A 13,829-nucleotide genomic window follows, 5' to 3' on the forward strand; every position below is an offset into this window, starting at 1 on the left:
AGAAAGCAAGAAGTGAAATATAGCAAATAATTAGACATTTCTCACGCAGTCACGTTGCTGATAGTAAAGCTGGGATATTCAACTCTTTTATCGCGGTTTTAGGTCCATTTTCACCCAAAGTATTTTTTTCATACTAGCCACGAGGGCGATTTGGCTTTGAACAATTTGCTTTGCAAATGACTTAAGGTTGTGGTGACTTACAACTTCTGGGGCAAAAGACCCCAAACAGGACAGAAACCGACATTCACATAAAAATGCTATATGAAACCGGAATTCCCAGCAACGAAGCACTGCTGGAGCGATCGTGTCCGAAAAAATACTCCCTGTCCTCCATCCCAATATAACCGAGTTAGCAGAGCTCCCATACCTCTAGCTCTGACCCCCGTCTGCATCAGGAAGGATTCTGATGTTTTTAAGCTGGGGGGATATCTACAAGGCCTGCTTCATTAGCCACACACCACGGAGGCGCGGAGCATACGCGGGCGCGGGGCAGGAATTCGCGGGCGTTGGCGATCTCTCCTGAACGGGAAGTTCAGGATCGCCTTTCCCCAGGGTTTCCTGCCACTGCAGAGCTCTCTCACGGAACCAGTGGTGGTACGAGTGCATGAGGGGTTTTGGCACAGTGAAGAGAAAAAATGATGCAGAATTTAGAGGAAGCAGTCCAAAATCAGGATGAGGCGATTTAAGTGGGAATCAAAAGGGCAGAGGCAAAAAACCCCATGCAGGCACGCACAGACATAGGCACTGTAAATACACTCCCCGAAATGTACACAGACCCTGCAGATAGCCAGTCAGACCTTGTGTGTAGAGGCAAACACAAGCACTTAAATTTGACTGCAATGCAGAGCTCTGCTCGTTCCCGGGCCAGGGACGTCTGCTTTTCTAAGGATGGCTGAAATCCGCTATCCTAGCTCTTTTAAGCTCCTGCAGCCCAGCCTGAAGTTTCGAAAAAGTTTTTAGGTTTTACTATTGTTATTTTTTCAAGGCAAAAATCATAACGACCAGTAAAAAAAAAAAATTTAGAAATAAATGCGCAACGAGTGAGTTTTCTGTCTTTTTTCCCCGCCCTCCTTTCCTCCGCGAGGGGTGCTCCGCTCCGCGGCCGCGCCGGCCCTGGCTGCCGGCGGAGGGCCCGGCGGGAGCACGCCCATTGCCCGCGGTCGCGCTGCGAACACAAAAGGCGGCGGTGGCGGCGACGGCGGCGGGCCCGGAGAGGTCGCTGTTGCCCGTTCCGCCGCCGCGGAGAGACCGCACGGCAATCGTGATCGTAACCGAGGCCTTGCGGGCCGCGGCGCAGCCGGCGCCCCCGGGGCAGCGCCGGGGTAGCGGGCCCGACGGCGGAGGCGCGGAGCGGGCCGAGCCTTGCGCCAGCCTCCCGCAGCCGCAGCCGCCTCACCGCGGGGGACGAGGGCCGCCGGCGGGGCCGGGCACGCCCGCCGCGAGTGAGTCCAGCCGGCCGTGGGCGCTGCGCTCCGGGCCCTTGGTTTTGATGATGCCTGGAGCGGGGCAGGCAGATTTGATCTCTCCCCACCCCCTCCTCCAGGCACGCTTTCAGGTCTCTCGGTTTTTAATAAATCCAGATTGAAAAATAAAACAGTCACCCACCCCCCGGCCCCCCGAGCTCGACCCACGCCGAGCGGAATGCAAAAACGCACCTGACCTTGAATGCAGCCAACGAGATATATTAAAAACCCGCAAGCAGGCAGGGACTCGCTTAAGAGCTAGCTAACCTTGAAGAACTTGTCAAGCTTCCCCCCTCGGCTGCCGTGTTTATCTGAGGAATCAAAGGAGGCTCCGCTGCAGATGGGAAACAATGGCATTGGGACTTGACGCCTACAGTTCACTTCAGCGCTAAGATTTCTTCGGGCAGAAAGGACCCTCGCACCAAGCATACCTGGTGATGATATCAACTGAAGTAATTAAGGCAGTTTCGTGCTGTAGAGAGAAAGGTGGAGCCCCAACAACATGAAACTACCTAAACCACAGAGCAGTTCTCAGGCGCTAATTATTACTTTCCCCATTGCCGTGGTCCTTAACGCAAGGATCCCGCTACGAAAATAAAACCAGAAACGTGACTAAAACATCCCTCTCGCCCTCCCGCCCACCCCGCCGGCGCCCCTCCGCGCCCCCCGGCCAGCCTCGGGTGGGTTAATGAAAACAAGAGTAAAATATAATAACAACCACCCACACGCGCGCGCGGGCAGCTTTCGCCTTTCCATGCAGATGTAATCGGGGAAAAAAGGGCCGTGCACGACAATGTTACATCACGAAAAGCTAACGGCTCCCAAGAAGCCCGGGTTCAAAGTCTATCCCCCCCTCCTCCCGGCATACAAATACCCTTGCAAGGAAGCATTAGCTGTCTCTTTTCTTCCAGCCTTCCTTTTGCCCTCCCTTTGTGCAAGACTGTGTTAGATAAGCATGCAGCAAGGAGGAGAGGATGCAAAAAAAAAAAAAAAAAAAAAAAAGGTCACCCTGTGTGAAATAAGCTCTTCCACATGCAGCCAGGTAGGGAATAGCCTTGTCTGGAGGGGCCCGCTGGCAGGGAGGCGAGGCTGGGGTCCCCCCCTCCCCATGAGCTCACCTTTACGATTTCTTCTCAGCCCTGAGATAAAGCTAGAATTTTGTCAACGTCCTCTGGAATTAAAGATCTCCGCACGCTTGTAGGTGTTCGATTAAAATAAAAAAAAAAAAAAAAGAAAAAGAAAGAAAAAAAAAGAAAGAAAAGGAATATATCGTTTCCCTACCCTCAAGAAATAGTAATTTGCTTCCTCAGTCTATGCAGTTCCTCAGTCAACTGAAACCTCTCGTTCAAGACAGCAACAATCCAGATATACTAGCAAGTCATAAAACTGAACAAAAGCCGACAAACCTTAGAGCACCATCGCTATATGGCCCAGACAAATTACGACCGTCTAGGTAATATTTAAATAGATTCCTAAAGTAATTGCAGGGGGTTTAGGCAACTATTCCTGTTGTAAAAGTTCTCGAAGACATAAAGTAGAACCTGAGGATAAACAGTCACAAAAAGAGGTAAAATTAAAAGGATTCATTCCACGGTTTTTTTTATTCTTCTATGAGAACATAAACATCGTCGTTTTCACGCACAGCAGCATTACAATATTAATTTATTCCGATTTAAGGTAAGAACTAGAATAGCTAGAACTAACATTTATAATAACGATAGAATGCATTTGCTTAAAACAGTATCGGCATTTTAATAATAATAGACATTTATCCATATCTGTATTTATAGCTTTCCCCCTTCTTTCTTTCTTTTTTTTTTAATATTTTTAATTTTTTTCACCTATATGCTTGACCCTTTAATGCATGTAACTTCACAGTATAAAGGAAGACGAACATATTCTCCCTCGCAATCTCAGACTCTGGCTCAGAAAGTCCATCTGATGTTCAGGATATATAATTTTCAGTGAAATTAGTGAGGAAAAAAGTGACTATTTTCTTCTCAAGGGGTAATTTCTGTGTGCTTGTCATGCGTTACCAATGGTAACGTTATATATAGACACAAAAGAAAATCACCAAATTCACATATTTAAGCAAAACTACATTAAGTAAATATCTACAACCAGCGAGAGAAATTCAGAGGTAAGTGTAATAATTTAGTCCATGAATAAAACGAACCCTTTTATACCTTTAAAGAGAAGATATTTCATTTTCCTGGCCAATTTTAAAGCTGTAATATTGACTTTCAAGGTAAAGTAAAAAAACCAACCAAACAAAAAAACCCAAAACACCCGTTCCCTTGAAACCTTTTTTAAGGATGCCTGCATTTCATTATTTTAAGTTCTGCTTTTCGAAGGAAAAAAGGGGGAGGGGGAGAAAAGGCAAACAGAGAAGGGGAAAGCTCCCAATACATAGAAATATGGCAACGCTTCTATTCTTCATTGTGCAGCTACGTACAGTCCAAGTTACAGCACTTATATTTTAGAAGAATGCACCTTTTACCAAGATTGTTTACTTTCAGAGAGAGAGATAGGGGGAAACATATTTGCAGCTCCTGAAATGGTTTTTCTGTGTTTCAAAGCTTAGAGGAACAAATTGGCCCCGGGAAAGGCTGAAGGAAGAGGGGAGGTTCACACACGGCATTTTGTGCTTTAGCGTGACTTTAGTCCGCCCACCCCCCAAAGTAGCTCTTAAGAGGTTAAGGACATATTGAGAGCGCCTAAAATCGTTAATCCATACAGGTGCGGATGGATATAGCCTAGGAAAATGATACTGGCTCCTTAAACCACAAAGATGTGTTTATAGGTTCATCAAGAGAAATTAAAGTTGGCTGTGAGCTCCCGAATCCTATTCTCTCTGTTCATTTTCTTCAGTTTCATTCTGCGGTTCTGAAACCAGATTTTAACTTGTCTGTCTGTGAGGTGGACTGTGCGGCTGATCTCTAGGCGACGCTCACGAGTCAGGTACATATTGAATAGAAACTCCTTTTCCAGCTCGAGAGTTTGATGCTTGGTATAGGGGCATCGTTTCTTTCTGCCACTTTTTGCCGTGAGCCAGTTTGCTGCATTTTCTCCTTTTGAATTGCCTAGTTTTGAGAAAGTAAAAAAGGGACGTTACCATCGGGTAGGAGGCAAAGAGCTGTGGGGGAGCGGGTGGAAGGAGCATCTGTGCGTGTGTGCAATGGGCTCCCTCCGCCAGCTGCGGAGAGTTGGAACGTGGGGTGTCCTTGTGGGAACCGAGAGCTTCAAAACGGTTTCCCAAAGGCTTAGGATATGTCCGGGTAAGCACTGCCACTGCTCAAAAACCTCCGGACAGCCTCCGGCGGGGCTGCGTGCCCCAGAGTGTACTTCATCTCCGACCCTCCAAAACGAGCTCCTACCCTCTCCCTGTCGGCCATTCCGAGCGCTCTGGTACTGGGGGCAGCTTGGTAAAGGGCCTGCAGTCTTATTTCCTTCCCCCCAGGCACCTGCTTCCAAAGAAACAAAGCCTCCGGATCTGGACTTTGTAAGTGTGCTACACAGGAGGTGGAAAACAAGGTGAGATGGGGAGCCGGAGCCTCCTTGCCTTCAGCCTCTGCCTTTCCGCAGAGTTTCGCCATGGCCTTCTCTTTTCCAACCATTTCGGGGAAGAAAAAATACAGTAATAATAATAAAATAAAAACGTTTAGAAATTATTTCTATCAGTGGAACTGGCTGGGAAAGAGGTAACACCAATCCCTTGATGTCTTCGTGTGGTTAGTGGTTTGGGGTTGGCTCTCTAATAGTTTTTTACTGACCCTTTTTTTCTTTTTCTATTTTTTTTTTTTTTTGATGCTACTTTCCAACGGGTCGCCAGAAAGGAATAACAGGGCGTCTGAAATGCGGGCGGGAGAGAAGCTCCTGAAAAATCTGCCGTCCGGGAAAGAGGAGTTCTTTTTGCCATGGGGACCCGAATAGGAAATAAATAAGGAAATGTATAAATAACAGCTCTGTTATCTAATGTAGATGCTGAAGGATATTTGCCATGCATTCATCAGTCTAATTTGATAGCACCTCATAGATGGCACATTTCAGCGCGGCTGTTATTCCGAAAAGCATTCTGGATCGTAAAATATAACTTACCGCGTTAATAGGTTTATTTATTGGCACTGTCTATTGCTTATTTTGGATGCTTTACAAACATCTCTGTTATCTGGTAGGCACCTTCACATCACGGGGGAGAGATTGATCTTGTTTTTCTATATGTTTAAGCAGCATGCGGGCTGAAGTTGCCCATAGCAGAGGCTCTAAGGGTTTTAAACTATAGGATGGACATTAATTTTTACGGCAACCCCATGCCCGAATATTACAAAGTTCAGAAGGTCAGTCTGAGCAGCGCTTCTTGGCAGCCCCGCGGGGCAGCTGGGATCCTCCTTTCGCATCTCAATGCCGCTATGATCCTCAACGGCTATTTTTTTCCTTCTTTCTTTCTTTTTTTCTCTTTAATCATCACTACCACCATCACCATCATCATTCGCTTACCTACAGGTTCTTTCTCGGGAGAAGCTTTGCTGCTCTCTGACGGAGCTGGAGAGAGCTCCTCTGCGGTGGAAGATGAAGCCTGAGTCTCGTCCTCCCTCTGAGAGACGCACGCCAAGGGGCTTGGGGAGCGTTCCTCATCCTCCTTCCTCCCCGCGTCCGGGACGGGAGGCAAAGATGGAGGAGTCTGGAAGCGGCCGGGGGGCTGCGGAGGGAAAGGGGCAGCCCCGGCTGGCCCCGCGCCGTAGTTCTTGGAAGTGCCATAAGCCTGGGAGAGGCGGAAGTAGCCCGGGACGGGGACCCCGCCGCCGCTGCTGGCCGGGCTGACCTCGGCGTTCAGCCGGGGGAAGGGAGCGAGGTCTGTGGCGGCCGAGCCCTTGGGGCATTTCTCTGAGTCATAGAGGCAGTAGGAGCTCTCCTCCTTAATGCTTGGAGCGAAGGAGCACGAGGTGGCCTGCTGGCTCTCCGGCTCTTCCATGCGACAGGACCGGGGGGGATCTAGCCACACTTCCATCCCTGACACGTAGGAGTGCGAGCTGGGGACCATATTTTGAGAAGTACCTTCATTGCGTTTGCTCAGAACGGGGAAAAGTCCGCAGCTTTGCAGCCCGTAGGACAGATCGGACGCCTGTGGCAGGTAGATACCACTGTTGGGATAGTAGCCGCCTCCGCCTCCGCCTCCGCCTCCTGCTCCCGCCGCTTCCCCTCTGCCCGAGCTGATCAGGGAGTCTACCAAAAAAGAGTTTGCAGCCGGGCTCTCGGAGCATGACATTGTTGTGGAATAATTTGGCGAAGGGAGCAGATAGCCCTTTCTGGCTGACATTTCTTGTGCAAAACATGCTGAATATGATGAGAGATACCCCCGCACCACGGCAGGCGCCTGCAGCCAATGGAAGCCCGGGCCTCCCCAGCAACCCCTCCCCGTCTGGTTTCGTATGCACAGAGCTGCTCTCAGGTCGACCTCTGAATTTGGAAGATAGATGTATATTAATGTGTAATATGGATTTCCATACACACAGGCGCGCGCTTCGACCACATGGGCGAGCGCCTGCGCCCAGGCGGGAGCCGCGCTCCCGAGAAGGGGAAAGGGAAGGGGAAGGAGAGGGTTGTGCTGGTACTGACTCCAAGTTTTGCTCCCCTCTTATCATACGCACCGCTATAAAATAGCCCGGCGGTCCTGATGTTTATTATACCTAGGCTGAAGCGGTGTCCAGATGAAGCTTTTACTATCGCTCTTCTCTCCCCGCGGTTGGGCTTTCCAGCAGCAATGCCTGCTCACCTCCCTGCACAGCCTATGTGTCACACGAAATTAATAAAGCCACGGCTCGCCCGGTGTTTTATGTTCAGTCTCTGCTCATTTTATTTGATTGTCTCGGGTTTTTTTTTAAGAAGTAAAAGACGTGTTATTGTTTATCACGGATCATTGGAAACCGTAAAGGGGCCTGGTGCCTCCCGCGTTAAACTACCGAGGAAGGGGGCTGCTTCCAGCCTAACATCACCGCCACGACGCCAGGCTGGGCTTAATTTTCCTGGAGATAAAATGCTCGCCGCTGCGCTGAGGAATCTCTTAGGGAGCAATGCCACTCTGGGAGGATTGATCGTGCGGTTGCAGCTTCTAATGCTTTAGTTAGCGCTGGATTCTTCCTGAGGTCTGATTACCATTTAAAATATAAAGCCAGACATATGTCACAGAAAGAATCCAGATGCGAGCAGTTCAAATGGATCCTCGCAGGATGCTGCGCACCGTGTTTATTGATGTGTTTATATTTGGGCTATCATTTTTATATCTCCCCTCCCTCGCGCTCCATTTGGGTCTTTTCACTTTTCGCTTCTTCAAAAGCATCGTCTCCGTTAAGCAATGTACTAAATAATAGAAATAAGAGTAGTTAGATAAATGCCGAGATACTAGACAGCCCAGTCCAGTCAATATGTAATTGTGGCGGAGGTAGCAGACAGATAGCAGACAGGCAGGGACGTAGACAGAGAGATAGATAGATTTCGTAATGAAATGCTTAATGATGACTTGCTTTCACTTCCATCAGCCCTCGCTTATGCCATTTTGAAGTCGCCTCACTGCCTGGCCCGCGGAACTAGGGGCACTTTAGTTCAAGGGGAGCCTGAGGCTGCCCAGATCTCGCTGCTCATCCCTGAGGAGCATCGCAGGTTTTCTGTCCCGCTCTCCTCCTGGAGAAGCAGCCGTCGGCCGCTTTCCGCTTCCAGCAGGTCGGGCGGGTGAGAGCGGCTGCCGACCGGTTGTCATCACCGCCCGGGAGGAGAGCCGCTGCCGGGCACCGGCTGCCGTGTCGGGAGGGCGCTGCCTGTCGGGAGGGGCGGCGGCGGGGCGGGTGCGAAGCCCCGAATTCCCCGACCTCTACTCTCGGCCTTCAAAACTCACCAGGGAGCATTTCTTCCCCCTCGCCCCACGGGTCTGTCAAGCCCCACGTGGCCTTGTCCCGCAGTGTTTGCCTGCCACGGGAAAAGGCTGGGGTTTTTTTGGTTTTTTTTTTTTTTTCTCTCCACAGCGTGACATTCCCCTGGAGGACTCCCTCCTTGCGGCAGGAGGGCAGTATCCTTTCCCGCGGGGCTCTCCCCAGCCTCCCTCCGCGCCCCCGGGAAACACCAGGGCACGCAGGGAATGCTGCAACTTCGAAACACCCATAAAACCTCTGTGGAAAGGAGCCTGATTTTTCCAGTGTGGTGGGGCGAGCATCACAGAGCGATTTCCTTCTCACCGGCCAGCGGGATGTGGTGACAGGGGTAGATCTCCCAGCCTATAGAAACCCTTCGAGGTTTTTTTTTTTCCTTCCCGCATTTCCTCCTGTAATATTGTTTCTGTTTTCCCAACCCGACGAACTTCGGATGTGCTAATGTGCGATGGACGACCCCTTATCAGATTCCTATGAGGGCCATATCATTACTAGCAAAATTAATACCACATAAGGAACTGGTTTATTGGCTGGTATACAGGAAGGCTATTATCAATAGGCTTAGCTTCATAAATACAGATCTAAATAAAAAGAAACGTGAGCCCCAGCGCCGCTTTCCAAATACATTTCTCCACACAAGTCAGGTATAAAAATTACTCCGGGGAAGTCCGCTCTTGCGGTATGTTTATTTTGCATTTGCCAAATTAAATAGAAACGGATTGCAAATCTAAAAGCCATACGGAACCGAGGAGAAACGCTTGAAATCCTTCCAAAGCTGTTTTTAAAATAAGCAGCTCCCCTTTAAAAATTGGATTAAAGCGAAGGAAAGTACTATAAAAAGTACGTTGCAGTACTCGTCAGCCAGAATAAAAATGACTGGAAGTGCATCGAAGAGACACGAGTTCGCTTCCTCTCCCCGTGCGATCTAATGCAGGGGAATCAGACAAAAGGCACAGAGGCCGGTGAGACTTTTTAAAGGTTTTCTTTAGTCTCCCTTGTTAGGTTTTGCGGCAGTGGGCGACCCCACCCCAGTGTCAGGTCCTGCGGGAGCTGCCGTGGGGTGGTGTGTTGACCGCAGTAAACGGTGCCGGTTTGATGGTCAAGGCACCGACTCTGTCTAGATCATGAACTCAGCTCGGCGTTGCATTATCTCCGCTTTCTTTAATCGCTAACAAGGCCAAGGCAAATAGTAACCAGCATCATCAAACCCAGTGAAGTAAAACTAATAATGTTCACTTGATTCGTAACTATAAAAGATAATGGTCAATTCTGACTAAACTGAGCTAATTTGGCATGCGCTGAATGTAGCTACTGCATTACCAGCGCTTAACAATGTGTCCCTTGGAACTTAACCCCTATTTAAAAGAAATTTTAAAGAATATTGTGGACGCCAGGGGACGAGAATTACTTTCTTTTTAATTCTACTTCTGTAAGTAAAGCTATCCGAGGGTCTATAAAACCAAGCAAATAAAATTCTGATAAATATCAAAGCCGGTGAGAATGTGCTTTCGTGAAGAATCTAAATTCATGGCGTGCATAGACAATACTATCAAAATAAAATTTTATTGATCTAAGAAAAATATAATAGATGCATTAATAGCGTCGTTAAGCAGTTTTATTGGTTGAACTAAAATTAAAAACAAAAAGGGAATAAATAAAAAACGACAGCTCAGCCTAAGCAAACTCTGACTGGAAATCTCAAAACACATCGTGTTAAACCGTGATTTATCTTTTTATTATTGGCCCGTATAACCCAAAAGATCAGCGCTGTTAATCCAGAGACGCATTTTGCGAGCTAATTAAAATATGCTTTTATTTGTAGACACGGGCAAGCTGCAATTTGTGAAAACGTAAACGGCCTTGCAGTCTGTGCAGGAGTGCATGCGCCGCCTATCTGAGAATACAGCCGTGGACTACATTTTATACAGCTCCAAAATTTAATGCGATCACACTATAGTTATTTAATATTGGAACTGTCAGTTGCCTGGAACGTGTGTCTGTGCCAGATTCCTCCTTTTTTCCCCCCTTTTTTCCCTTTCCCCCCCTTTTTTCTGGATTTGCTCCAAAGAAGGCGGATTTCAGACAGGAGGTTTAGGAACTGCGTCTGTGCCAAGTAAGGTGACAAATGACGGCCCCACTAATTTTATCTTTACTAGAAATTCTTTCACGCTGGTGGTGGTGCTGGGGAGGTTGGCTTGTTTTGGCGGATTATCTTGTTAAAAATTAGCTGCGATTTAATTTTACTCCAGCCATCCGGAGGCTTGCTCTCTTAACTATGTTTTATATTATACATGTATCGTTTTACTCATTTGGATTAGGAACATATTTTGCAAGTAATTCTGGCGAGCTTCAAATTCTAGTGTGCGGCAGGACAAAATACACCCAAACCAATTCATTAGGGCATTATTTCCTCGCCATTTTCCATCACTGACGAGAACAACGGGGCTTTCTATTGTCCGGAGAGCCCCAAACACCACGCAGAAGCAACAAAGGTATCGGGTTATACATGTGTGGGGCAAATATTGCATACCCAAGTCTGTCTTTTAAGTGCACCCCTTCTATTGAGAGAGATGGACCGCACAGCTCTATTAAGCATTTGAAACCGTAGCCCTTCTCCCTTTTTGTAGCTGTCTTCCCTTTAAAGAAGGTCTGGATTCATATACAGATATATAATGTTTTGGTTATTGTATAGCTTGGCTCTCAAACACACACGTTGGCCTGAAGTTTCTATTTCGGAGCATTTTAATGAAAAGATGGTAACCAAAAAAAAAAAAAAGAAAAAAAGGAAAAACAAGGGGGAAAAAAAGAAAAAAAAGAGACAGAAATAAAAAGGACAAAAAAAGACAACAAAACACAAACCCAATGAGCTTATGAAAAAGCCTCCCAGGGGTTTGGATGTGGTATGTGAGCTGAAGTTGAGTACACGATTAATTAAACACAGTGTAGACACTGAGTTGGCTTCCCCTCTTCCCTGCAAAACATGCAAACCCAAATAATGTGAAATAATAAACAGTTATTGTAAGAAACAAGCTTGTTTTTTTTAAATATTATGCTATGACCGCGGCCGACAGTAAACAATTCGTAACCAGAGGGCGCTTTAACTGCTGCTGGGGTCCCTTTGATTTATTCAGCCAAGTATTGAATGGGACAGGGAAACAACAAGGGGAAAAATAAATATTTGATCAAATATGCGGAGTTAAACTTGACTGGTGTAAAATGAAATGTTGCAAAGGGACCCTCAAATCTCCCTGCTTCTCACGTGGCTTCTCACGTCCTGGCATTGCTGAAGGGAAGTCAAAAGGGATCAACATCCCCGAGCTTTTAATGGAGCATCTTTGATGAAATCGATAGGTTCTGATAATCATCGGAAAACTGCTCTCTGCCGACCGACCATATGCTTTTAACTACACTTGCAACAGTTCCCTGGAAGCACAATTTAAAAAATGCTGCAGGCAAGTCGCATTATATACACACAAGAACAAGGACAAAATAATATTTTTCCTTTTTCCGGACAGGTACTTAAAACTCTGTCCTAAGAAACACGTGTATTAAATATGTAGCCAAACTAGTATCTCCTCCATATAATACCACCTTCCCTCCCTCCCTTCTCAAATGGAGACATAAGAAAAACATGTGAAAATTTTATGGGCATGAAAAGTAACCTGGAGTTAGAGATACTCATAGAGAGGATAGAGTTTCAAAGCTACAATCCAGAGCAGCCCTGAGCACACGAGAATGAGTGACTATTGTTTGTTTACAGCACATGTGCTGATTAAGAAAGAAAGAAAAAAAAGAATTGAAATCTAAATCTGGTCTTAAACGAACATTGACGTACTATGCAATCACATGAACAGTTTTTAGCATAAGTATGTCAAAAGTTGTTTACCGCAATCTGTGTCCAGCTGCAAGGAAGCAGACTACCCTTTAAAGTTACCGAACGACCCTAACTAAACTATAGTTCAGAACTAATAAGATCGTCAGAAATGTCTGTCATTTTCAGACTGTGTTGCCATAGATCTATTTGATTGAAGACACCTACTGTTCCACACATAAATGTCAAGTTTCATAATATTTCCAATGTTACACTTTCTTTTTTTTTTTTTCTTTTTTTTTCCTTTTTTTTTTTTTAGTGGAAGAAAGCTACAAGTTACTCTGAAAAAATATTTCCAGATAACGTGGATTTTCCACGCGGCTGGCCAAAACGAAGAGAAAATAAAAGGTCAACTGCAACTCAGAAAGTCCCTTCTATAATAATTCATATCCTAATCAACAACATTTTGCATCTCTTTCCCCTCCCTACAGTTCTTTTCCGCGGTGCTCAGCTGCCGGGGCAAGGGCCACCCCAGATGGCAGGGTACCATTCCAGTCACCGCACGCTCCTCGCCGTTCTCCATGCCGGGTAGATACATAAAACACTTACCTTCGCGTATTTCCTAACCCAAAGCCCAGAGGCTTTAACTCCACCGAGAAGCCCTAGCGTCTCCCCCCTCCCCCGGCATCCCGAGCGGCTTTTTGTACAGCGGAGCTCGGTAAGTGCAATAATTACCCGTGTGGCTCCAGGGATGCAAAGTGAACAAAGGCCAAGATTTTCTTTTTTTTTTTTTTTTTTTCCTTTGCAAGGCTGCTCCCCTTGCCCTGGGCGGCTTTGACATTGATCTGAATATCGCCATCTTGTGGCAAAGCAGCCCCTAAACCGCGGCGAACGTCCGTCCGTCCGTCCGTCTGCCCGCCCGCCGGGGCCCCGCGGCAGGACGGCGGGCGGGCGGAGGGACAGACGGCGGCGGCGGCGGCTGTGGAAAGCAATGGTCGCTCCCCTCCCGGTGTAAAAACCTCTGGGCGAACCGCCGCTGCCTTTATAGTGATGCATTTGGTACAGGCGAGCGGACGAGTCACGGACACTTTTTATGGCCGCAATGTCACAGCAACACAGAGGATGCGATTTTATTGGGCTAGGAAATCCAAACCCCGACCACAGAAACTCTATGTTTTTACTGTCTCTGGGATTGGCTCTGAATATCAGTTAATTTTTAACCAGGAGAGGAAGCTTGCAGGCTTAACTTTCATTGCCATTCAGCTCTCCATCCATCCCTCTATCCCTCTCTCACCGTCTGTCCTTCCATCTGTCTGTCTCCTTTTAACTGGCATTTCCCCTTGCATACTAGACAAACAAACAAACAAAGTCCCCTCTTTTCCCCCTCACTTTTCAACATTTCCTTTGGGTAAACTTTGTCTGGCTGAGTGGCGGTGGTCAACAAAGGCCCAAAGTCAGTAAGTCCTTCACCTCAAGGTTATGGGTGATGTCCAAGCAATACAGAAGTTCAAAGCCAGTAAACAATGCAAAAACAGAATGTACTTTCTTCTCCTGGCTAGGATTAGGGTCAACATTAAAGATTTAAACCCTCTTCTCAAAACACATTCCTATCTCAGCTATTGTTTGGGGTTTGGG

The 13,829-nt window shown here is 47.1% G+C and overlaps 2 protein-coding genes across 2 annotated transcripts in view; both read right to left on the reverse strand.

Moving 5' to 3' along the window:
- Positions 1-13,829, reverse strand: part of HOXA5 (homeobox A5) — a 315,710-nt gene that overhangs the window by 26,606 nt on the left and 275,275 nt on the right. The gene's annotated exons all lie outside the window — the stretch shown is intronic.
- HOXA10 (homeobox A10) lies at positions 3,046-6,838 on the reverse strand. Its single transcript, XM_085050975.1, has 2 exons — positions 5,961-6,838; positions 3,046-4,546 (listed from the first exon to the last, which is right to left on the reverse strand). Exons 1-2 carry the CDS (start codon positions 6,778-6,780, stop codon positions 4,272-4,274), a joined length of 1,095 nt encoding a protein of 364 aa, XP_084907101.1. The 5' UTR covers positions 6,781-6,838; the 3' UTR covers positions 3,046-4,271.

The sequence above is a fragment of the Lichenostomus cassidix genome, chromosome 2 (genome assembly GCF_008360975.1).
Source record: "Lichenostomus cassidix isolate B80296 chromosome 2, HeHo_3.0, whole genome shotgun sequence".
Classification (NCBI taxonomy): domain Eukaryota; kingdom Metazoa; phylum Chordata; class Aves; order Passeriformes; family Meliphagidae; genus Lichenostomus; species Lichenostomus cassidix.